This window comes from Nannobrachium achirus (assembly GCF_963921795.1).
Source record: "Nannobrachium achirus genome assembly, chromosome: 24".
Taxonomy (NCBI): domain Eukaryota; kingdom Metazoa; phylum Chordata; class Actinopteri; order Myctophiformes; family Myctophidae; genus Nannobrachium; species Nannobrachium achirus.
In genome coordinates, this window is record NC_137831.1 from 36,708,921 (window position 1) to 36,735,974 (window position 27,054).

General features: G+C 41.6%; 1 protein-coding gene across 1 annotated transcript; it reads left to right on the forward strand.

Moving 5' to 3' along the window:
* Nucleotides 1-1,343: 1,343 nt before the first annotated feature.
* Nucleotides 1,344-24,377, forward strand: LOC308280419 (uncharacterized protein). The gene is made up of 12 exons (XM_080720685.1): nt 1,344-1,474; nt 4,426-4,580; nt 6,280-6,402; nt 11,611-11,787; nt 13,635-13,757; nt 15,027-15,125; nt 16,559-16,964; nt 17,079-17,182; nt 18,404-18,469; nt 18,608-18,667; nt 18,855-18,914; nt 22,589-24,377. Exons 2-12 carry the CDS (start codon nt 4,502-4,504, stop codon nt 24,214-24,216), a joined length of 2,925 nt encoding a protein of 974 aa, XP_080576811.1. The 5' UTR covers nt 1,344-1,474; nt 4,426-4,501; the 3' UTR covers nt 24,217-24,377.
* The last annotated feature ends 2,677 nt before the right edge of the window (nt 24,378-27,054 follow it).

Genomic DNA, 27,054 nt, shown 5'->3' on the forward strand with positions numbered 1-27,054 from the left:
CAAGGATTCACTGCGGGCCCCCCATGATTGTTCTTCATAGGGGGAGGGGGTTTAACCCATTTAGACTGGGAACGCATTATTACACATTATTTTGTGCTTTAACTATTGAAAAATAGCAGATATACAAGCTCACAGTGCAGCACCGAGTGCTGTGCTGCGAGCTTGTAGATCTGCTATTTTTGAAAACTCCTGAAAAGTCTTTGAATATTTCAAATGTTTCTATGTCAGTGGTACTCAAACGTTTTCATGTCAAGGACCCCCAAAATTATATGTATTTGGCCACGGACCCCATCAAAATATTTTGTTCCAGGGATCCCCAGAAGCAAAATTTGAGTCAATTTGAATACATATATTCAAAGATTTGCACACATTTTCACGTCTTTTCAAAAATAGCAGATCTACAAGCTCGCAGCGTGGCACTCGGTGCCGTGCTGTGAGCTTGTATATCTGCTATTTTTCAATAGCTAAAGTATAAAATAATTAGGGCCCCTCCAGCTTGGGCCCTAGTAACTCAGTCCCACTCCCGCCCCCCCTTGTGATGCCCCTGGTGGTGGGCCCTCAAGTCCAGAAGGCTGGCGGGTCACAACGGGGCATCCGTTTTTGCCACTGAGTTAATGGCAATAATCTGAGCATTATGGTGGATTGAGCAAATTAAGCCAGACAAAGTATTGTCATCTACTCTGATACCCCAAAGCACTACTGGCCTTATGGCCTTGTGGAGAGGGCAGGGGCGGCCTTAGTAATCTGGAGGCCCGTTTCAAGAGCTATTGATGAGGCCCCCCCACGCCACCACCAGCACACCCAGGCCACAGTAGCCACGCAACAATCGCACACAGAAGTTGACTTATAGTCAATGACTGCCTGCTATTTATATATTATTATTATATCACTACATAATGTTATAGCATTGACCTAAATGGCGTTATATTAACAAGGTTATATGATTATTAAAAAGTGTTATACGTGTGTTGCAAGTTGAACAAAACTTGCTGGCTAGCTCTTGGAGGCCCCCTGGTGGCTGAGGCCCGTTTCAATTGAAACTGGTGAAACATAGCTAAGGCCTCCCCTGGGAGAGGGACATCTAGAGCTAGAGCCGACCTGATAAATGAAGCTCTGATGTGCCTTTACAAGAGAGAGAAAGTGGGTTGTGATGTAGGAATGACTTTGAATGGGAAATATTCACATGGTAAAACGAAATTCATTTGCAAAATTCGCGTCACACTTGCAAATTCCAATTGCATCTTTCTAGTTGCCTGTTTTTCTCGCGAAATCTGGCAACGCTGGTTGGGCTCTGGGCGGGGCTACGCAACAACGCGACGTTAGGTTACGCAACAACCAGCAGCAGTAGCAACAACAAGCACGTCTCGTCTGAAGTTGTACTGTATTATTTAGAAACTACAGCAGTATCGTTACAACCCCAACGGAGACAGTTTGATGGATTACATTTCAGTCAATGGGAACCGGGTGGACGAACGTATGTATAAACACGATCTTTGTGCCAATTGTGCGCCATTGTGTGTCTGTTTAGCGGATTCTAGCTAGGTTGCTAAGTGCTAGCTCGCTGCATGGCTTTTTTGGTTCGGGTGGGGTGAAAATCAAACAGCTAATGTTGAATATCTTTTGTAATGTTCTTTAAAGGGATATTTAACTTTCAAAAACACTTTTGTTCATTTTATTGTCTAATAAGGCGTTAGGCGTACGAAACTGAAACACCCTGGATAGTTTTTAATTTGCTTCATTCAATAGTTATATGTTTTATGTAAATGTTTCCAGGCCCTGCTCCTCCAGGGCTTCTTCCCATACACACCCATTGTAGCTTCAAACTCTATTTTAACCATGATGGATTCTTTAAAAACACCCATTAGATTTTCTGGTTACTCATACTACCCTCCTAATACGTGAGCAGGCCGTGTCGATAACATTTTTTCATTTATTTTTTAATAATTATTTATTGTATTAAATTTGTTCCATTTCCCAAAGAATGTTTTTAAATAAATGAAAAAAGTTATTGAAAAAACACGGCCTGCTCACGTATTAGGAGTAGAGATGTTACCGATCAATCGGCAATGGATCGGATCGGGCCGATCAAAGCGTGATCGGCGATAATCGGTGGTTTAGATCAAAAGGTAAATTCACCGATCCGATCGGTGCATCCGATCAACCAGCCGTTCAGTATGCCCACTTGAGGCCATTTTGGGGTATTGATTTCCACAGTGCTGAAGGAATAATTAGTTACTGCTATCAAACATATAATTTTCCGAATGTCTGTCTGTCTGAGTGAGTGAGTGTCTGTCTGAGTGAGTGTCTGTCTGTCACAGCGTTTCTCCTCAGTGGCTGGAGCAATTGATCTGAAATCGCATCACCATTAGCATATGAACACACCTGACATAACTGTGAAGCCCGTTTGTCACTTTCACAAATCATATGCTGTATATTAGCATTTTTATGGTGTATCTATATCTATTCTGCATCCAGCATGAGGCATATCTATTCTGCATCTAGCATGAGGCAACTTGTTTAACCAGCTCTGTGTGTGTGTGTGTGTGTGTGTGTGTGTGTGTGTGTGTGTGTGTGTGTGTGTGTGTGTGTGTGTGTGGGCGGTTGTCTGGCCCTGTTTCAGATGTTGTCCAAAAATCATGCAGATCGGTACACAGTATCTCTATAGCCATTAAACGAAACGGGTATTTCTTACATTGATGCTCCTACATATTATCATGCAAGCACCAGTTAAAGTTACTTTCCATCCCTCATATACTGTGTGCACAGTGCACACCCCATAACCCACACACTGCACATCATTTCGGAGCTCATATCTTTGAACGGGTAAGGGCTAGTGATAATAAATACATAGTAATGCTGGTAAATAACTATAAGGCAAATATATAAATGAATTCATGAGTGAATTAATTAATTAAAGTTAAAACATTAACATTTAGAAAATATAAATAATATATAAATAATAACTTGATCGGATCGGTGATTGATCGGTATCGGGTGATCAAACTTTTGTGATCGGTGCTCGGTGATCGGTTCCAAAAAACCTGATCGGACCATCCCTAATTAGGAGGGTAGTATGAGTCACCAGAAAAAAATAATGGGTGTTTTTAATGAATCTATCATGGTTAAAATGGAGTTTGAAGTTACAATAATGTGTATCCGGGTGAGGCCCTGGGCCTGGAGGGCCGGATAACATTAACATCAACTATCTGAATCAAGCAAATTAAAAACTGTGTTCATAAAAGCGTGATTAGATGATAAAATGACCAAACGTTTTTTTGAAAGTGAAATATCCCTTTCTTTAAGTCAGTGGTTCTCTTTGACATGCATGAGACTAGGCCTACGGACCCCCATTTAAGAGTATTTCACTCCCCAAATGACTTATTTTCTATTGATTAGTCACACCATGCCATGGAGCCTTGATTTGTATTTGTCGCATTCTTAAGATAAAAAAAAATGATTAGGCCTATAGTAAATTTACCCCCATTGATTCTGGATGGGGATTCCAATGCATGGAACTGGATGGGGACCCAAATGCATTTGGGTCAGAATCAATGGGGGTAAATTTAGGGTCAAGTAATTTATATTGTAAAATCAATTTGGAGTATTTATTAGAAGTTTGCATAGGGAAATGTACAGTTTCATGACAGTACAGTTCACTTATACAAGGTCAACTAAGATGTAAGACATGACATTTTCTATTAATTTAAATATATTTGAAATTACTAAATGCCACTCATTTAGTTATTTGCCATGTAAGCAATGTTTAAGGGAACAGAATTGGTGTAGACAGAAAAAAAAGTGGTCCAAGTATGATGCCAACTCAGGTCCATTGTATGACGGACAAATTAAAATTGGTGTGATACGATTATGTTGATAGTTTTTTATTTGCGATAAATTCAAATTATTGTCCCTTCCCTAGGAAAGGTAAGGCAATTAGGCCTACTGTAAATGTGCATGGACATCTCAAACATAAAAGTGCTATATTTGTGGGAATCAATCCAATTAAGCACAATCCCATGCTGTCATGTCCCTAGCTTGATTCAATACAATATCTGTTTATTCTTAAGAAGTCACATTCTTGCATGGTGAACTATACATTTCCATGTTTTTAGCAAAAGCCAAATCTTGTGAGACTCGACAAGAGAAAACATAGGCTCTAGCTCAAGCCCTAAACACTCACTTTACTGAAGCTTGGTTGATTGATTGATTTAAAATTAGAGGTTTGCTTAGGAAAAGGTACAGGACAGTACGGCAACTAAAAGGAAATAAACCACAAGAGATCTTTTGGCTTGTTTAAATTGGGGTCCCTTTTACAATTCATACAAGTCATGTAAGGACACTATCCAACCTTTGTTGTTCTTTACACCCCATTTTCCCTCTGTTTTAATTGTTTAAAAACGTCCTTATTCCATTCCTTCATTCCAGACCAGTCTGTGGAGTCCTAGCCTCGGAAACCCAGGCTTTTATTTTGGCGATAGTGGAGTCCAGCTTGCAGGACAAGATGACTTCTCCAGCAGAATCCAGCACTGTTTCTATTAAACAGGAACTTAAAGAGGAACCTGAAGACCACTTGGATACCAGTACGTTTCATGCCCCTCTATCTTTTGGTGTGTTTGCTATATAATAGTAGGGTGACCATGTCCTCTTTTAGGGGAATGTTCGGCCAGTCTGTTTACTTTTTATTTTAATTTTATTTCCTTTTTTTTTCTCATAAATTCCTACAAATGTCTGGGGTTTTGCGCATATCAGAGTTAAAGCATGGGCATTTACAATGCACGTTCAATGGTTCGTTTGGAAAGCCGTGAGAGGCGGATTTCCACCCCAAACCCCGGTACGTGTATTATTCATACTACACGGCCTGCCCTGCGATCGCTCCCTCCCTCAGCTTGTCTTGTTCAGATCAGATTAGAGCAGAGCAGAGCTTGCACTGCGCAGAGCTGAAAGAATGCACTGCAAACGCCAATGCCGTTTCACTGATGAAACTGAGTGTCCTCTTTTTGGGGATTCATAATATGGTCACCCTATATAATAGGCAACCAGACCATTGTTCTAGGTCTGAACACCTGTTTTCAGTTAACTTTTCTGTAATCCTAAAAGTCCATTGAGTTCAATATGTTTTTTGTAACCTTTTCTGTACCCCCAAAAGTCTATTGAGTTCAGTGGACTGTTATGGGAGAAATATATTGTCCAGATGAAGATGAAATGTCCAGCTTTATTTAGGAGGCATAGCAAGTTAGTCCATACACAGCATATTCCATTACTTGTCTGCCCTCATTGTCTTGTCTGGAGCTCATTCGGCTGATGTTTTGGACAGGGGGCGTCAACCTTGCGGCTTGGGAGCTAAACAGTTTTATGACGGTACACTTCACTGGTACAAGGTCAACCAAAAGGATATGGCAAAAGGCTTTTGTGCTTGTTTTGTTTGCGTTTTGTTTCAATTGGGGTCCTTTTTAAGTAATTTAACATAGAATGACAGACAAATAAAATGCAGCAAAAATGTTGTTGTGAGTGTAGCAACATTTACATAAAATCTCTTAATTATTTTCTCTAATTCTTTTTCGCCCACTTCCACTGTGCTTTCTGCAGAGACGTGCATTTAACAATGAATGACATACAAATAAAACGCAGTAGGCCTTTATTGCCTAAAAAGGGGGAAAATATACCAAAGAAGTTTGATTTTTTTTATTTCCACTGTGCTTTCTGCGTGGACCTTTCTAGGTGGACAAGGTTCACGCCTCCTGTCCAAAATAACAGCCGAATGAGCTCCTCCCGTTTGGATACCCTTCTCTCAAGCTAAACCCAGGGGGTCCCATGGCCAACAAACAATAGGTGTGGCATGTCCTTTTTACATAAAATATTCATTCAATGCTGAGGATGCAAGCACAAAAGAGGTAGGTGTCAGACCCCCTAGCCAGGGCCAGAGATGCTTACGCATATGTAAATGGCATTTGTCCCACAGAAACTAAACTTGAAGAAGCAAACTTCCAATATTTCCATAACAGGCCGTTTTCTGTAACCCCAAAACCCCTAAAGTCCTTTGAGTTCAATGGGCCTTTTCTGTCCCTTTTCTGATTATATACTATATGATTGTCATGGTAAAAAAAAAGAAAAAGAAACATGCAAGTCGCTTGAAGCTTGGTAATGTACTGTATTACCAATCACTGTTCATTTTTTGAAAAACACATATTTTCACTCTTGGATGCCACTGTTATACACTTAATCCTACAACCCAGGTCAAAAAGTTCTTATTAAAGTTATTGTTCTATTATTCCTTTCCAGACCAGTCTGTGCAGTCTAGCCTGCAGTCGAAGAGGAGTTCTCCACCATCAGTTTGTCCAGAGGGCACAGGACGGACGAAGAGACAGAGGCGATTACCCCAGCACCTCCAGGACTTTGAGTTGGGTGAGTGGGGGGCTGTTAAAGGAAGGGTAACAGATTGGGCTCTACTTTGTCTCAAAATAATTGTGATATAATTGTGAAAATATTTGCCAATGCAACTATACCCTGAAAGGGTTAATATTCAGAGCTGTAGGGAGAAGGCGGTCTCAACTCCCGAAGCACCGCCCAGCCGCCTCGGAAAGTTACGAGCAGAAACAGCGTGTCACTAGTGGAATGTTGGTCACATGACCCAATGGAAGTCGGCTTAGAATTGGCCGTGGGAATTACGATATATATACTAGGGATGTGAAAAAAAATCGGAAATCGACGCGTCGATCGACTCACGCTCACCGCGACTCAAAAAGTATGAGTCGAAAAGTCGAAAAATATATATATTTTTTTATTTTTCAAAAGTTTTTCCCCCAAAAAAGGTTTTAATCGTTCAAAAACGGTATAAGCGTTAATGTTTTCCATATGTGAGAGGACCGTGTGTGTGTGTGTGTGTGTGTGTGTGTGTGTGTGTGTGTGTGTGTGTGTGTGTGTGTGTGTGTGTGTGTGTGTGTGTGTGTGTGTGTGTGTGTGTGTGTGTCTGTGTCGGAGACGAGTGCATGCCTGCATGTGTTGTGCATTCGCATGCATGCGGCGCTAGTCAGGTCAGCGGACTACTGGTTGAGAAACACTGCTGGACCGGGGCACCGGGCTGATGTGCGCGCTGACTTGCCTGGCTGTATCAACTCTATGGACTGGATGTTTTTGTTTACCTCCTGCCTCTGCATGCACGCTTGACACGAAAGCTCGCTTGTTAATGGCAGCGTCGCCGTTGTGTGCGATGATCACAAACCACACGTCGTTAACGTTAATGCGACACACCGGGGATATATGAGAGCGAGCGGTCAGCGCTCCCGCACGTTCCATGGACTTATTGTCACTCTGCTTCTAGTCTCTAGAGAACAGACTCCATGCTAACAAGGAAGAGCAATTATGTATTATCATTATTATTAGGGCTTTGATGCAAGTTCTGATGGGTGCAGCATACGTTGTGTTGTTTAAAGTAATGCGCCGTTGTGCTGCTCTCCTCTCAGCTGCTGCTTAGCGAAAAAAAAAGTGAAAAAAGTCGATCGACGCGTCGATTTTCGGCCGCGACGCGTCGATTCGCCAATAATGCGTCGATTAACATCCCTAATATATACCCTAATAATACAGTAAATACATAACTTTGTCAGCGACCATGACCAACGATATGTATGCTATCACACGTTGTGTCATATTTTGTAATTGTCCGGACTGATTTCGCTGTATTCATGCTGAAGCAGGGCTCGCACGAGTGGGCGGGTCTTTACTTCGCTCCAGGCTTTGCGGACAGCGGCTGCTGTTCGCTGTTAATGCCGCGATGAGAGCTTCATGTGCGGGATGAACAAGCCTTTGTGACTCGGTGATTTTTATGGAGCTTTTCTTTCCCGGGCCATTCCAGGGACAAATCATCATGACAAAATAAGATAAATAGGGGACAGCTGGTCAGGGCAACTATTTGTGAGGATAAGTTAATAATAATTAGAAGATAGAGTTAAAATAAAACATTAAACCAAGCACTTTGACAGAGGCTTGTCATCATTATGAGTGGATGAGAGGCGAGAGCCGCTCGCCCGCTCGCATCTACGTGCAGCCTGCTAGCGAGTCGAGTCGTGTAAAGTAACTAAGTAGCCTACATTTACTCAGATACTGTACTTAAAGTTATACTATGTAACTTTTTTTATAAAACATATCTTAAAATTGTCCTAACTATTAAATCGCTAAAGTTTTAGAACCCCCACTCTGTTAATTTCAGCTCCCAAAGCCTTTTCGTTATATGTGTTCTACTGAGCCCTGGTGGCCGTGACCGTGGCTGTTTTTCCCGGCAAAATTACGTCGTATGAATCATTCTGTACACGTGTCTCCCTACCGGCCAATCAAAGCCCAGATCATACACTGCTGAGCTCTTCAGGAAGTACACTGCAGTGTTTACACTGGGCTAGGAGTCTAGCATGTAACTCCCAACCGAGGCTCGTAGAGGGACACGAAAGACCTCTATGGATAGGTCTCGGCGAGGCGAGGCGGACGCGGTGGTCTGAATGCCCGGTCCGCGGCGAAAAACGGCCGAAAAAAGCAGACGCGACCGCGGTTTGCTCTACTGCTACTGACCACTAGTTGAGCAACTTACACAGTATAGCTTTAAGTACAATTTTGATGTACTTTGAGGCGGAGATAGCCGCGACCAGCTCTTCTTCTAATCGGCTCGCCTGCAGTCGGTAACTAAGTACATTTACTCATACTGTACTTAAAGGAGTAGTTCACCACTTTTCAACCTGTCTTCATATAATAGGTCCTCACTAATGTTCATGATAAAATATCACAATTCTTTTCTACTCAGTCCAAGTCTCCTAGGAGAGCTGTGGGAAGTTCAGAATCCATCGTCTTGTGACATCATCATTTTCCAAAAAAAAAATGTAATCAATATTTTTGAAAAAAATATTTAGATTTGTAATATCGCGAGAACAATGGCTTCCACTTTAAAATTGCAACTTTTCAGGAATAGAAAGCCTGCAGTTTCTATAAGCTGGATTGGTAATCGATGATGTCACAAGACTATGGGTTTCTGACCAGCCCACAGCCCTCCTCTGAGAAAAAAAAGAAAGGCTATTTTTGAGTGAGGACCAATTATATGAACATAGGTTGAAAAGTGGTGGAGTGCCCCTTTAAGGAGGGCCCTACAATTTTGAGGTATTTTTTACTTTACTGGAGTGTTTTATATTTTCAGTACTTTTATTTCTACTCCACTTCATCTCAAAATAAATCATTGTAGGCTACTTTTACTCCCCTGCAGTTATTAAAAAAAAAAAAAAAGTTATAAAAAAATACTGTTTAATTATTATTACAAAACATTCATTAATCACTATATATACATTTCGGCCATTTGAAATTAGCCGATCTACAAGCTCACAGTGCGTGACGGACATTTACTTGTAACGGTTTATTTCTACATTGCAGTATCGATACTTTTACTTGTTGATAATGATACTTTTACTTGATTACAAAATATGAGTACTTGTCAGTCCGTGAAGCCATGGTGATGAGGACACGGCAGGGTGGGGGGGCAGAAATGGGCGTGTCCAGCTGATTTCTCGAGCAAGAGAGATTTGCTTGCTTTCGTCATTTTCACGCGACAACTTTATTATTATCCGAAGTTATTTCCCAAAATGGCCGCAGTTGGTCTTATTAATTTATAAACCTCAAATGTAACTATGTATTTTCAAACTAATAGGACTCAAATATATGTTAAAAATACTTAGGGGGACCTTTAGAGACATGTGTCAACAGTTTTACAAGGCAAATTTCATGGTGCCTACACTTTAACTCATTCTGTGCCTATCCCGAACATGTTCGGCTTTATTTCAATCCAATACAAATTTCTTTTTATTAATTGACTTACCCTGAGCTGCTTGTAGAGTCGTGGGTGGTCCTGGCTCGTCCTACGCTAGCCAGCTAGCCATTTTACATGGTCCGACGATATATTCCATTAAAAATGGTTTAAAATACATTTTTGAGCCCCCCAATGTTCACCAAATGTTCAGCGCCGCTTCCGGAACGTAGTCCAGTGTGCCTATCCCGAACATGTTCGGCTTTTTTAATGAAATGAATAAAATGATCCGAGGCCTTCTGAAGCCTGAGCCTAAATTTAAAATCCAGTGTCCCAAATCCGGGGGTCGCCATGCCGGCCGTTAGCCGCGAACGGAACCGCGAATCGCCGCCGAATCCAATGAAAAACCACATCTTTGGAGGCCCATATCTCTGGATTGTGTTTTTAGGGATGTGGCGCGAGGTTTATTTACGGCGAAATCGCCGAAAAATGATCTTTAAAATGACAAAATGGGAATAGCTATTCTGTTAGCATTATCATCCGGGACCTTTCCATGACGTGCACGAACGTGAGCACGCGCGTCACTGCAACGTGAGCCCCCGGATGCTAATGCAGTCCCCTATGGGAGAAAGTCTGGCATTCTTTGGTGCCCTCTAGGGGCTGGCACTGGAAGCGTTAAGGGAACAATTATTCCTTTTTCTAGGTGAGGGACAGAAGAGGAGAGGTTTGCCTTGTGCTATCATTAGCTGCAGCTTAAAATAACCTTCAGAAAGGTAATGGAGAACAGAGACGCAAAGTCAGTGTCATAGTATGATAAGAAAAAGTGAACTCATCAAACACCCCTCTTAATTCAACAATGGAGTTATAGCCCACTGTAGGGCAACCTTTTTGACAAGTGCCAAGTTTTAATTGTCTTGATAGTCAGTGTGCCATATCAGCATGAAGTTAAATCATGACACCACGTAAATAAATATATGTATTTATAAATAATGTTTTTGATTGTCCTGTAACAACCTTTCGAAATATTTTCTTTCGCATCAGGAGCCTAATGATCATTAATCTCGCAATTGGCAATAAACCCAAAAAGAAAACTCACACATTTATGCCAGTGTTCCAGTGATTACCATCCCCCTGGTTTAGACCAATGCTTCCCAACAATATAAAATCCATGAAACTATTGAGAAAATAACTACAAAATTGCATGTAAGTGAAATTATCCCGATGAAGCGAGCCGATCCTATATCTCCTACATTTTTGGCATGTAGTAATGTTTAAGCACAGTCCAACTTCAGTGCAATGTTTCTCACATTATTCATTGAAAAATAAACAAGTATTAGTAATGTCATTTAGAGATGGTTAGAGATCTCTGTCTACCGAGCACTCTTCGATCCTACTCTCACCTATGGTCATAAAATGTGGGTCATGACTGAAAGCATAAGATTGCGGGTACAAGCGGATTAAATGAGTTTTCTCAGACGGGTGGCCGGCATTTCCCTTGGAGAGATAGGGTAAGAAGTTCAGTCACGAGAGAGACTTGGAGTAGAACCGCTGCTCCAACGCTTGTAAAGGAGCCAGCTTATCTAGTACGGATGCTTCCCGAGCATCTCCCTAGGGATGTAGTGGATAAGGATTTCCCAGAACAGGGAACACTGGAAATCTCGATAAGCAGTTAAAGATGGATGGATAGTAGTGTAATTAAGTTGTCACTGCATCAATGCAGTGTCCACGTTCATTCACATCACCCTGTCTTTGAGAAACACTTGACTCTCTGTTCTCTCTGTTTTACACTCAACCTGTATCTACAACCCATATCACATCAAAGTCTTATTCTATTCCAGACCAGTCTGTGGAGCCCAGCAAGCAGGTGAAGATAAGTGACCAGTCTGTGGAGCCCAGCAAGCAGGTGAAGATAAGTTCTCCAGCAGCAGCGAGTACCGTTGCTATTAAACAGGAACCTAAAGCTGAAGTTAAACAGGAACCTAAAGATGAAGTTAAAGTTGAAGACCTGGACTTAAGTAAGTTGCATGCTTTGTCTTTCTTTTATTAACTACTACTATCTTAACCTAGCCTGGCTCCAGCCAATAGACCCGCCCACTCTCTGAGTGGACTGTTTCTCTTGGTCTGGATGTGTCATATGACGCGTCTCTTGATACGGTATCTTGACTTACCGACCAATGAAATCAATGCAATACGGAGGAGGGGTGCGTCTAACTTTTGAAAATCAACAGAAACAGTGGAGGGAGGGGTGGCTGCGTGGCTCACCAGAGTTCTTAATTGCTCCCTTTGAACTTCAAAGGGCTCCGAACTGCAGTCATTGATTGAGCCATACAAGTGTCGAATAGCTCGTTAGTGATTCTCTCTAATCAATGAAACATCAAAGACAATGACCTGTTTGGTGCATGTCATTGAGGGGAGGGGGAGGAGGGAATGTTTTGTGTGCAAAAGTCAAACACAACCCCTCCCACCAGATCTCTTGTGATTGGGAATTTCAAATTTTAAATCCCCTCCCCTTTTCAATCAAATAGAATGGAGACAACTTCAGACTCAAGCCCCAGCGTAGAGTCTGAAATCAGGCTAATCTTATGTATTAGCATGGCAGCAAAAATGTGCTTTCATTAAAAAGATCACTCAAACCTATTGAGTGTTTAATGTACATCATTTATTGCGTTTTCCATTGACACCATTTTATATTTCGTCGTACAGCGTCGTATGAAGACGTTTTTGAGCTTGCAGGTATGCATTTGAACTCTCTCACTGCTAATGACGAGAAATCTTGCCATTTTGTCCTAGGTCAACAGTGCTAAAGACGAGATTTACAAGTTGGCAAACAGCTGGTGTAAAAAATGTATAACTAAAACTGGCTCTAACACTAACATGTTCGCTTGCACATACAACATACGACTCTGTCAGTGCATGTCAGAATCATCTTCGATCTTATCGTTAATGATGTGCCCCAAATATTTGCAACTGTTACACACGAGGGTACTAGACAAATAAAATGCAGGAAAAGGAAAATCGAGTTTCAGGTCCTGCATATCATTACCACACTCTGTTTGGCATTGTATTTGACATCAAACTTAACCCCATATTCTGAGCATATATTCAGTAGCTGCTGAAACCCTGCACTACTAGGGGATACAATGGCCAAATCATCAGTATACATGAAATGGTTTATCAAGGTCGGTGACATTGTCTTATACTGTATATGTTGCACATTACAGCAATCTATACAAGCCAAGGCTCTACCTTCAACATGGTTCAACATGGCTTCAGGCTCACTGGCCTGTCTTTAAATTGCACTGTAGGTTCCCTTGATTTAACAGGGTTGTTTTTGATTAATTGAATATTTTATTAGACAAAAATGGAGAACAGTACAAGTATAGTCAATAAAATAAAAATACAAATGTGGTACAGTTAAACACCCTGCCTAAAAGGAACATCCAAAATAAGTAAATATGTACTTTTGCGTTCTTGTTTACGTCGGAGGTCCTTGGTTTTCAATTCGTGGACATAGCAAAAAATAAAATAAAATAAAAACCATTGCAGTTATAAAAAAAACACTTTATGTACAGGGTAGGGGAAACAAGGGGGAGGGCTAAGGTAAGGGGGATGCTCACCTTTCGTCTGTGTATTGGAGAAGTGATAACTACCTCTGCCTCTGGCCTCCTGAAAGGTGAGTTTTCTGGGTGGTTTTGAAGGACATGTTTTAAGGGAAGTAGTCAAGGAATTCCACACCTGGGTGGCAGTGTTGTAGAAGGAGAATTTACCCATATTTGTCTTAATGGTTTGTGTTATCAGATCGCTCCCTCTGGTGTTGTTGTTTAAATAAGACAAAGTCGTTACTGTCATTTCTTCATTCCAGAACCTCCTGTGCAGTCCAGCCTGCAGGTGAAGATGAGGTCTCCAGCACCAGCCAGCACTGTTTCTGTTAAACTGGAACCTAAAGTTGAAATTGAAATAGAAATTGAAGACCCCCTGGACCTCTGTAAGTTGGCAACCAGACTATAGTACTTGTCCGACTTCATTCCATCTTCCATCTGCCATCGTCTCCTAAGTCAACTTTTTTTTTTGCCGCGCTACTCCTCCCACAGTTTTGGTGGCACGCACTTGAGCCATATGTCAAATTGACCGGTTTCATCTGGACACGTTATATTGTTTAATTTGACATTGACATTAAATTGACATTATTCATTGGCATTATTCATTCATTACATTGACATTATTCAAAATTAAACTTTTCCCAAATATGGAGATGGCTGACATCATAGACCACATGAGACTGACACAATAGGTCCATATATGGGCTTTCCAAGATGGGATTTATATTGAAGACATCAGGGATCTCCATATATGGGCATAAAAGGGACAAGAACTGACAGAGATCTCCATTTATGGCCATTAATGTATTAGTGAATTAATTTGACCCTTTCCCCATTGAATGGGGAAAATTCAAATGGTAAGACAACATTTGCGAAATCCACGTCTGGCAACCACACTTGCAATTCCAATTCCATCTTTCTAGTTTTGATTCTATTGACTGTTAGTTATCATGCCAATGAGTGAGTGTATGATTATAATGAAATATCTGTATATGTATATTATACTGTAGCATGAAGCATGACAGCATGAAATATCTGTATATGCATATTATATGATATTATCTATTGTCATAATAAAAAAAAAACAGAAATCTTATTTTGTGCAAAAGCAGGACAAAAGGAAAATATTGTACTGTAATCAAAATAGCTGTAATAACAGTTTCCCGCCTAAACAATTAAAATTACAATTTAGCTCTTATCCAGAACAACTTACAAGTGTGAAAGCTCTTTATTTGATGGTTGGAGCATTTTCTTAGAAAGAAAATAAAGGGGAAATGTTTGGGAATTTTTTGGCTCACACCTAAGTAAATAATGAATGATAAAACTTAACGGCTGCTTCCCTCCTGATAAGGAAGCAGCATTATGTCTACACTCAGTGTCCCAGAGTGACAGTGTTGTCATTATATTTCTTTAGTAGGCACATCAATAGCTATGACCGTATATAGAATCATTAAAAGAACTGAAAACCCTTTAAATGAAAAACATTATTGTGGATGGGGATGATCGGGTAGGATGTTTTAGTAGGAAAGTCCATGACGGGTCAATGGCTGCCCAGTCTTTGAAAACAATAACACCATTATTCCCCCTGTTTTACATTCAATGTTCATCTACAACCCATGTCACATTAAAGTCCTTTTTCCATTCCTTCATTCCAGACCAGTCTGTGGAGTCTAGCCTGCAGGTGAAGAGGTCCCGAGAGTCAGACGGTGCCAAAGTTGAACTTTATGTTGAACTTGAAGACCACATTAACATCGGTAAGTTTCTCACAAACACACACACGCGCACGCACGCACGCACGCACGCACGCACGCGCACACACACACACACACACACACACGAGAGAAAGCCCTACCACTGTGACCAATGTGGAAAATGTTTTAGATGGAGTTATGCATTAAGGGCTCACCTTTGCAACTGAACAGGACCTTAACTCATTTACTGCCACCACCTGGGAAACCCGAGAAAATGTCGCTGTCTCTCTCCGCCAGGCCTGAGAAACCAGAGAATTTGCTTTATATAATGTTATGCTAAATTACATTCTTCCCTAGCCTGTGACAAAGTCTGAGGCTTCTGTCATAAAGGGAACCAAAATATCACACATCAAAGTTGGTGTGTTTGAAAACGAGATACATACTGTAAATGTATAAATCTCCCCTTAAAGTTGCTATAAGCAGTTTTCTGCTGACATTTATTTTTATTTGATTCAGGCGGCTAACAAGGCTCCCTAAAAAATCTAGTCTCTGTGGCTCTTCTAGGAGCCTCAGTCTGCCTCCAAAACTATTATTTTATCTGTAAGAAACTCTGTCACTAGCAGCTCATTAGCGCATGAACCAGCCGACCGGGACTAAAAGGATTGACAGACAGGTCAACCAGTCCGAACAAGAACAAGAGGCGGTCCTGATTGGTCTGCTTATTTGGCAGGCTATCCATCTATCGACCAATGACAAAACTTCTCACACATAAAAATAATAGTTTTGGAGGCAGATTGTGGCCCCAGGAAGTGTCACAGAGACAACATTTCTTTAGGAAGCATGGTTAGCCGTCTGAATATAATAAAATAAAAATAAGTAATTGCCTGCTTATGTCAGCAGAAAACTGCATGTAGCAACTTTAACCCACAGTGAAGGCATTTCTCACAAGGCTGCAGAGTGCAGACAGCACAGTCGTGCAGAGACTAGCAGTGGAGTGACGCGGCAACGTAAACAGAGCGGCTGGATCTAAGAGACAATTCTGCATAAATCAAAATCCAGTACATTTCTCACTTGAAAAGCTGTGACCTGCCAATGGTCAACACAACACACAGCTCCATACCCTACCAAAAATGTTCAAAGTCTCCACAACAAAATATTATGTCCCGGACAGACAACAACGGTGCTAGATCAGAGTCAGTGCCAGGCCCTCTCTGAACCAAAACAAACCACCACAAACACATCAACAACACATCTACACCTGCCAGATTGAAAGCATTCAAAATCAAACTCTCAAAAGGTTTTAAAAGGAACACATGAAATTACCTCAGTGTTGGGGTAGTAGGTAGGAGCGTTGCAACAGAGAGAAAAAGATAGTTGAGTTGAATAGTATCTAGTTTCAATAGATCTGTAAGTAGTATAGCATAGTAGGTATAGTTATTAGTTCCTTTGGTTAGAGTTATTTCCATTATTTGAAACATTTTTCCTCCTTTTCTGAGTGGGTTTAATCCCCCCACGGCAAGCAGGGACTCCTGCCGGGCCCGGGAAGCGTTCTCTGGCTGCTTCGAGCCATGGTGCGGCGGTCCCCTCGACCAGTGGTTCCTGTGAACCAGCCCGATCATCAGGCCCTGCTCGCGGACGACCTAGAAGGAGAAGGCTTCCCCCGGTCTTCCCTCCTGGTCAGGCGGAAATGGACACCTTTTTGTTGTCCTCTGTGCCCTGTCCGGAGACTGATTCCGAGGTCGACGAAGGGCCGGAGTCGGAAAACCACACACCACAAACCACGTCTCCATTGCCCTCTGTCGCCACCCCCGGGACCCCGAAATCAGTGGTTTGTTGGCCGGGTCTGACGGAAAGGGTCGCGTCCGTAAAAAACATCCTCGAGTCTCCATATAACTCCCAGCGGTATGTATTATCCTTATCGTTGACTTTGTATCAGTGAACTGTAGGCTACTCTCCTGTACTTTTTCCCTATGCTACTTTTTCCTATACGAATACATTATTCAATCAATCTATCAGGTCCTCCTCGTCTGATGAGCTCTCTGACACAGAGAGCTGGATGGAAGGATCCCTGGAAGAGTGGCAGCCGTGGCAGAAACACACTGACGATCGTTTCGTTGACGGTACGTTTTTTTTTTTTTGTAATATATATTTGTTATTTTCAGGCTCGAGTAAGTCTGCTAACCTCGCTTCACCAGCGGCACCCCGTGGGAAGCCTGGTTTCTATTGCTAACCAACTAGTGTGATCGTTCGAAAGCCCGCCTACTGTATCTGGTTATGTACACCCTTACATATCCGGAATAGACCCAGACCGGATCAACAACTGGCATAGTAACTTGATCCCAGTCTTCGGGATGGCCAACGGTTAAGCATTAACGCTTAATGGTGACCGATAAAAAAGAAAAGCAACCCACAAAAACCCCATACACCAACGTCTTTGGAATCGTACACGCTGACTTGTTCATCAGGAAACAAAAGCTCAGATTATAATTTTTTATTTTTTTCCCAAAACGGACCCCTGTCACATTAAATCCTGTTTAAGAAGAGCTTAAAACACAACTTGACGAGTGGAACGTTAATCAGTCTTGGTTGTGCGAAAATAACACAAAGCTCAGACTCGTAATGATGCTTCATCAGCACACATAAAACACGGGCGAGAGATACAATTAAAGGTGATACACCATGCATTTAAAAAAAAAAAAAAAATCTTCAAAAACGGCCGTCGTTGACGCCAGCGACGGCAGCAAATCTGGACAGCCTGTTTTGAGAACCCGTGGGATGCTTTTAACCTCCGCCTTGCCAAAACCAGAGAAAGACACAACGGTCAGAAATGGGACTTTGTGAGGATAGAAGGTGCTAGTGGGACCCCAAAAAAAGGTTTTAAAATAGGAAAAGTGAAATTTCATGGTGTATCACCTTTAATGAAATAGACATCACGTTTCTTAGCCGATGTTTCAACCATTCCAAAAGTCGATTGGAAATTATTGCTCTGCACAACAAACTCGAGGAGTGGGGGGAAAGAGTCGATCTACTTGAAGCTGCTGTTATGCTACAAATTACTGACTGATGATGTCAATCCTACCGTTTCTTTGTAAAAAGATTTCTTATTGAAAACATTTGTAGGCTATTCTTGTTTCTCCTAGCTTTATTGTTTTTAATGTGTAAATATGGCACTTTATTATGGAGAAAAACTCCTTTAACCATTAAAATTTCCTTAATGGTTAACGGTTATTTAACCGATAAGGCCTTACGGTTACCGGTTAAGAACAATTCTCCATTTGGCCATCCCTAAATGGTCTGCGAATGCCTAAACGTGCATGTCTAAACATATCTGTTATTATCAGGTTCGTTTGATGAGGGTGATGATGATGAAGATGTTGATGTTGGTGATGCTTCCCCACGTGGTGGAGGTAAGAATAATTTTGTGTTGATTTCAATGCTTTTCACCTACAGACATTTCAACTGAACTTTTCATTCAAATTGAGTCGTAAATAAGTTTATTTTATTTTTGTATAATACGTTTATTTTATTTTTGTATGTGTTTTCAGATGCTGATCCGAATAGGCCTGCATCTGTGTCAGGCAGAGAGACACAGATACACAAATGCGGTAAGATTATTTTTATTTTCCTCGCTCTTAGCTTATTTATTTATATATATATATATATATATAGAGAGATATATATATATATATATAGAGAGAGAGACTAAGTAATGTATTTTATTGTAATTGTATTGCTTAGCTTTTCACAAAAAATATATATAATAATTGATTTTATTTTGGAATGTGTTTTCAGATGATGATCTGCAGAGGCCAGGCAGTGGGACACAGACCGGCAAACACAAAACAGGCCACGGTAAGATCCCCCCACCCCCTGCTTTTACTGCTTAGCACTATAGGCCTATATATAGGAGGCGCGACGTTGGTGCAGTGGTTAGTGCATATGCCCTTCATGCGGAATTTTGAGTGGTTCAAACCCTCTGCCTAGGCCGACGTCAGCAAGGGGGAGAAGACAACAGTCACCTCATGGCCTCCCCTAAGTAACAAGAAATCTTGTGAAATAAAATGTCGCCAACCAGTCATCAAGGATTTTGATTTTGTGGAGCTGATGATACACAAGTTTAATGAAACATTCATTTTCCATTTAATTAAGAAGCTAGATATATAAAGTAGCATTGCTGACCTTCAAATAATGGATAAAAAAGACCAAGGAATAACAGAAAATTGTAAAGAAAGATGGATAACAAATCATTTTAGTATCATGTCATTGTTGTGTTCATTCTAAATGGACACAGACATGTAGATACAAAAGAATACTTAATGTCAAGTACAAAGCCTACTGACATGGTTTGGAAATCTGTCTCACACAAGAGCTTCATTTTAGCAGTTACAGTTAAGCTGATTTTCCATAACAGTTTTTTAGACACCGCACCGCACAGCATTTTAATATGTAGGTTTTCCACTACAGTATATCCAACTGCAGGGCTGGGGAACACAATTCTGCCTATAATCGACCTCTTTATAAACAGATATATAAAACAAACAGGCGTTGCTTTTATATTTGCTTTGCAGCCGTGACTGCAAACTAAAATCTGTCTCAAATTATGAAGACACAGCTCAGCCAGTGAGCCAGATTCTCCGACCAATCAGTATCAGTAGCGCGTATACGTCACTTTTAGTTTTAAGGCACCGCTTGGACCAGCCCGGACCCACTCTAGAGTGGATACTTAAAGGGATATTCCACTTTCAAAAAAACCTTTGGTCATTTTATTGTCTAATCAGACTTTTATGAACACCCTGAACAGTTTTTAATTTACTTCATTCAATATTTAGATATTTGATGTAAATGTTATCTGGCCCTCCAGGCTCAGGGCCTCTCCACATACGCACCCATTGTAACTTCAAACTCCATTTTAACTCATTCTGTGCCGATCCCGAACTAGTTCGGCTTTATTTCAATCCAATACAATTTTTTTTTTATTAATTCACTTACCCCGAGCTGCTTGTAGAGTCGTGGGTGGTCCTGGCTCGCTAGCCAGCTAGCCATTCTACTCTGTCCGACGATATATTCCATTAAAAATGGTTTAAAATACATTTTTGAGCTCCCCAATGTTCACCCAATGTTCGGCGCCGCTTCCGATGAGTACACGAGTGTGCCGATCCCGAAGTAGTCCGGCTTTTTTTAATGAAATGAATAAAATGATAAGAGGCCTTCTGAAGCCTGGCCTGATTTTTCTAGCTACTAGCCGAAAGCTAGCAACCTCCCGGCCGGCCGTTATTTGCGAACGAAATCGCCAATCTCCGCCTAATCCAATGAAAGACCACATCTTTGAAGGCTTATATCTCTGGATTGTGTCTTTAGGGAAGCGGCGCGAGGTTTATTTACGGCGAAATCGCCCAAAAATGATCTTTTAGATGACAAAATGGGAATAGCCATTCTGTTAGCATTATCATCCGGGACCTTTCCATGACGTGCATGAACGTGAGCACGTGAGGTCCTGGAAGGTGAGGTCCTGGAAGCTAAAGCGCTCGCCTATGAGAGTTACCCTGGCATTCTATGGCCCCTAGAGGGCGCTGGCACTAAATGAGTTAACCATGATAGATTCATTAAAAACACACAATTTTTTTTCTGGTGACTCATATTACCCTCCTAATACGTGAGCAGACCGTGTTTTTTCAATAACCTTTTTCTTTTATTTTTAATAATTCTTTGGGAAAATGGAAAAAATTAAATACAATAATATTTTATTAAAAATAAATGAAAGAAGTTATTGAAAAAACACTGCCTGCTCACGTATTAGGAGGGTATTATGAGTCACCAGAAAAAATAATGTGTGTTTTTAATGAATCTATCATGGTTAAAATGGAGTTTGAAGTTACAATGGGTGTGTATGTGGAGTGGCCCTGGGTAACATTTACATCAAATATCTAAATATTGAACGAAGCAAATTAAAATCTGTTCATGGTGTTCATAAAAGCCTGATTAGACGATAAAATGACCAAAAGTTTTTTTCAAAGTGGAATATCCCCGTTTTGTACCACTTTCACACCACTCTACCCAGTTCCTTGTTGTGAAAACCCGACACAAGTGTGTGGGATGGGGCCATGCATATGGAAAACCGGCTTTAGTCAGGTGGAGAAATATGAAAAAGAACACAAAAAAGGCCTGGTCCTTCAGGCTTCAGTACAGTGCAATTATTGTAGGGGTCCATTTGGTTCCATTTGTACACTCCCCTGAGTTACACATACTGTACCCATAAGGGTCCATTTGGTTCCTATCATTTAGCTGGGGACCCCCTAGAACTCCTTAACAGTTTCTATGCCAGCCCATTTCAGTGTTTTTTTACGACCACAAGAAAACACTGTTTACACATCTATCCGTTCTGTCCATTCCTTTCAGTACCCTGGGTGACGCTAAATTCTACCACAGTTACACTCATACGATCATGCTAACAAAATGAGCTAATAGCTACTTTTGCGTCGGGCGCTCCGCGCACACGCTCCGTGCATGTGATGGTAACGATCGGAACCGCGTTGCCACCAGCTGCTCAGATCTTTTTTCCGAATGAAGCTACGACTTACGGGTGAGGAGGAAAGTGTGTGTTTGTGTTTCATGCATTCTAAGGTCTTTTCACAACAAAACAGTCACTTCCTTCCGTACACTTCCTGTTTTCATTCAGTCACATGATCTGCCACTGGAGACAAGCGTTTAGGTTCCGTACGGAACCCTTGTTGTTAAATCGGCAAAAATAATGTATTTTGAGTTTTATAACAAAAATAGCCTATTCTCGTCAATCTTCGTCTGTGGCCTGGCTGCCTAATTAATCATTCTCGTCAATCTACCCCCGTGGCTTGGAAACTGTTAAGGCCCCCTGGGGATCCCCAGACCCCACTTTGAAAACCAATACTCTATTGTAGCCCTTTGCAGTAAAAACTGATGCTGTGATTTTACCTTTGCTGTCGGCAAGTACGGGGACTTCTGATGGTTGTGTGTTATATCCAATCCATTACTGTTGCATTCTTATAAAATCCAAACGTTGCGTTTCGCCACTGGAATAATCCATAGAGTTATGGAACTATCACGTTAGTTTGTTTACAAGTCGCTTTGTCGCACAGTTGCGAGCGTCATTTTACACACACCAGTGTGCTGCGTCGGAAGTAGCAGATCTACACGTTTACAACCCATCAAAATGCAACACGCTGTGGGCTTATAGATCTGCAGCTTTCCCGCAGGCAGCTTTTTCTTTTTTCTTCTTTCCGTTGCACTGTGTTTAGCAGCGCTCACTTTTGAACTAATGATTTGTAACAGTAAACGTGAGTTCAGAGTTCCACAGCAGGTTAATTATTTAATGCTAAAATCCAGTGAATCCGATTAATAACTTGTAAGACCGATAAATCGACCGATTCAGGTATTCATGTATATATATATGTATATATCATATGCCTATTGTGTGTGTGTGTGTGTGTGTGTGTGTGTGTGCCTATTGTATATGTACTGTATGGTAATCTATCTATTTAAATAATTTATAGGTTGTGGACATAAACGTGTGCAGCCTCCTGCATCTACTGGCTGGAGGAGTGAGGAGGAGACTCCTTGGTGTCCCTTGGAGTTTCCATTTACAGCACAACCTGGGCCCATGAACGAGGCTGCAGCTCTACAATCAGAGCGCCCAGTGGACTTCCTTGGCCTGTTTCTAACGGAGGAGGTACTGCAGACCATCGTGGACCAAACCAATATATATGCAGCGAAGATCATCAGCACTATCAATTTCACTGAAATGCCCGGTTCAAAGGCCAGGCGATGGAAGCCGGTCACAGTGGAGGAGATGAAGAAATTTCTGGGACTCTTTTTCCTGACTGGACTTGTTTGGAAACCAGAGATGGAGCTTTATTGGAGGGAATGTGTACACGAGACACCATATTTTGGCAAAGTCATGCCTCGCAACAGGTTCCAGTTAATCTTTCGCTTCCTCCACTTCAGCAACGCTGAGGATACGGGCACAGACCGACTGTACAAGATACGACCGGTCCTTGATTATCTCGTGAGCAGATTCCAGGCCATGTACCAACCATCACAGGACATCTCCATAGATGAGGGGACACTGCTTAATAGGGGGCGCCTTGGCCTCAAGGTCTACAATCCCATGAAGCCTGTGAAGTACGGGATAAAATCATACATCTTGTGTGACTCAGCCACTGGATATTGCCACAACATCCGCCCGTATTGTGGGCAACACGCCAGCTTGTCAGCGACGGTTCACTCCCTCCTTGGTGACCTTGAGGGTCAAGGTTACAAACTTTTTATGGATAACTTCTACAATTCGGTCGGTCTCTGTAATGAACTCCTGGCCGAGAACACCCATGCATGCGGGACCATCAGGGCAAACAGAGGTTGCCCTGAAGTAATTCAAAAACCAAATCTCCGTCTGGGGGAGAGAGTTGTCCGTCACCAGGACAACGTCATGGTCATGGCATGGAGGGACGCCAACATTGTGCGCATGGTCTCTACCTTCCACCACAACACCACAAGGAAGGTAACAGTCTGGCGGAAGTCTTTGAAAGCCCAGGTAGAGAAAGAAAAGCCAGATTGTGTAATAGAATACAACAAAAAGATGAACGGAGTTGACAAATTAGACCAGAATCTCTCTTTTTATCCGTGCATGAGGAAGAGTTACAAGTGGACGAACAAGTTTATGTTGTACATGTTCTCCATCTGTATGTTCAATTCCTTCGTGGTGTATCGGGCCAGAAATCCTGAGGGCACCTTTAAAGAAATGCTGGGCTTTATCGAAGCTGTTGTCCAGGCCTGGACCTGCCCCAACCCGGGCCCCCGAGCCCTGGCACCTGATCCTCGGGCCATTAAGAGCTCTCGCCATCGCTCTGAAAACATCCCGCCGACAAACAAGAAGTACCCGACAAGAATCTGTCAAGTATGCAGTGATGAGGGAAAGAAGAGGTGCGAGACGCGCCACCAATGCGCTGTGTGCCTTGTGCCATTGCACAAGATGTTCTGTTTTGATAAATACCACACGAATTATGATTTTGCAAGAGCCCTCCCCCACAGGCACGCACGCAGGCGCAAGTACAAACACACACCTGTTCAGTGGCTGACAGCCCCCCCGCCGGGCCCCCCCCCCCCCCAAGTTCCAACACAGTAGGCAACAGCGGCCATCAGAAGACACAATATAACAGTATAAATCAGGGGTCTTCAACGTTTTCAGGCCAAGGACCCCTTGGTTAAGAGAGAGATGGAGCAGGGACCCCCACAACCTTTTCATAGATTCCATATCTACAAGCTCACAAGCTTGTAGATCGGCTATTTTCGGCTACAGTTCTCAGAATATGGACACTAGGGTTCAAGTGGTTAATATAAAAAGGATTGGAAGATTTGGAGGACCCCCTGTAGTAACTCTCTCCGCCCCTGCACCTGTTTGAAGTTTCTATTTGTGATGTACTTCTATTTGTGATGTGTGGGGGGGGAAAGAAACCTAAATTTGATCTGTGCAAAATAAAACACTTGAATGTAAAAGCAGTTGAATAAAAGTCTGTAAAAAGTGATCCTCCGGGCGTGTGTTATTGCCCTATTAGTTATTACACTATGACACTTATTGGCCTATTACATAATTACACTTTTACACTTATGACACTATTACTCTTATTGCCCTATTACATTATTACTTATTAACCTATTAAACTGTTACTATTAGTTATTGCCCTATTACACTTATAGCCCTATTATTACACTAATACACGTATTGTCCTATTACACATATAGCCCTATTACACTATAACACTAAATACACTAATACACTTATCTGATAAGTGCCTGAAGCCATTAAGACAAATATCAAGTGAGTTATCCGCTTGAAAAGAGACCATTCACAAAAACATCAATACATCTTTTCTCAGAGGGCTTAATTTTGGAGAAAACAAGGGTTCCCTTTTCTGGTGAAACTATAGGTTATCCTCTTTCATCTGAGCTATTGTGTGACATTGTCGTCCAAACGCAAATAGTAAAAAAAAGCCTGATGGTCAATTTTTAATGGTGCCAGTAAATGAGTTAAAAGTCCCTGTGTAAATCTTCTCTGTAATACATCAATGTTTAGACTGTCCAGAAATATTACATCACACTAAATTAGTGTGATAGAATATTTCGGTACAATCAATCTCAGGGTGAAGCATGATTGAGTCAAAGTTTTGAGAGTTGAGTCGGAGACTCCTCCAACGTCTCTGATAGCCCACTTCCATCAGGACTCCCTAGCATTTATTTCATATTTGTTCATGATTTTGCTTATGATCTGCTCCCAGTATGAAATGTACTATAAAATATAGTCAGACATAGCTTACCTCAGCCTTAATGTGTGAATGTAAATCTACTTTTATCCTCTTAATACTAAATTAAACATACGGTATAACAGTTTCGTATCTTTGATTAAACACACCTCATCAGACTTTTCCAGTAGTTGAGCTTATATTTCAAACACTAATGATTATATTATGTCCAACAAGTTAAATGTATATGAAAACAAGATTGATTTTGATTACTCTAACTTGTAATTAAAAGAAGGAAATACACATTTTACTTTGATTTCGCAAAGTCTCATGTGCAAGCACACTTTGATGCAGTATCTACGATCAACATAAGACATCTGTGTCTTTTAACCCTAAAAGAACAATCCCATTGTTCCTGTTACTTGTGCCCCAAAGTTGCGGTTGGGTGTATTTGAACAAAAATAAATGGATAAATAAACATCTGGCTTCCAAAATGACTGACAAGTATTGATGGAGTGGTCAGATAAGCAGACCTGCCAACCTGTACGCATTTTGCGTAGAAAGCGCGCATTTTACGTCTCTACGCAGGTACGCAAACTCCTCTAACGGCTACGCATTTTCGGGGGATGGTAAACGACACATTCTGCAGCACACAAGGCGAAACATTTCTGCTCCCTGGCGTGTAGTTCCTCCAGGCACAACTTGAATGGTGTGTGAATGGGGCGCATGGCGCTGCTAAGCACTAGAACAGAAGCTATGCTCGTTTTTTCGGCAGAAGAAGGATTTAACCGGATGGAAACGTGGAGTTTGTTTTGGTTTCATGTCAGTCACTCATAGCTATCGCCAGCTATCGCCACTCGGTTTGTACATATCGCGGCAATATTAATCAGATTAATTTATTAAGAAGATAAACGTAGAATGGCCGTGTTGTGCGAGTCGTCGGGAGTCGATGCAGTTGCACAGGGACTATTCGCCCCCACAATGCTGCCATGCAACAAGTAGTAGTCTTAACAGGTAATAGGATAAACTTTTAAAACACTCCTCTGAAGTGAATTCACATGTCAAAGCAGCCACGATGGTGAGAATGAAATGGTTGAAATGGTTGTTATGATGTTGTTGCTCCTCTTCGCGATGCGACCGCGGTTTCAATCAAGTGAATCAGCTTGTTGTGTATGAAGCCCGTGTTATACTTCGTCATACGACGGTGTTGCACGCAAGCAAAGTCGGAAAACTTGTGACCCAGGTGAACTGAAATGAACTGAAGCATACATTGACCATGATTGGGCTTTAGAGTAAAGATCCAAAATAATGAAAATAAAATACTGGGCTGCCTGTTCCACTATCTCTAAATGAGTATGAATGAATTAGGAGGACTATGTGTATTGTCAAAAACATTAAAATATATGAAGACATTAATGGTTTATTAACACTTCGCCAGCCGAAATGGAATGGCTTGTTGGTAGTATCTTATGATCTGAACCGCATTCATTTTACAAGACCTTCAGCGCTATGTCACGTAGTCTTCATCCCCCATAACCATCACGCGATCCCCGTTGTATACTCACCACAGTCCCCAGCGAAATTCCTCAGTCTGCATTGGCTTAGAGTGGCGGTTTCGGCCGACGCATCTTCTCCCTGTGCGTTTCGCGTGCGCGATCCGTTCACATAAATGTCGGATCAAATAATCCAAGTATGACTCTAGAGTAGATATGAACATTTTCGCT

Bases quoted from the DNA above. Each gene is read 5' to 3' on its own strand.
- LOC308280419 (XM_080720685.1), top strand. From the start codon at position 4,502: ATGACTTCTCCAGCAGAATCCAGCACTGTTTCTATTAAACAGGAACTT. The intron at 11,788-13,634 runs GTAAGTTGCATG...TCTTCATTCCAG, and splicing joins AGTTGAAGACCTGGACTTAA to AACCTCCTGTGCAGTCCAGC. The intron at 13,758-15,026 runs GTAAGTTGGCAA...CCTTCATTCCAG, and splicing joins TGAAGACCCCCTGGACCTCT to ACCAGTCTGTGGAGTCTAGC.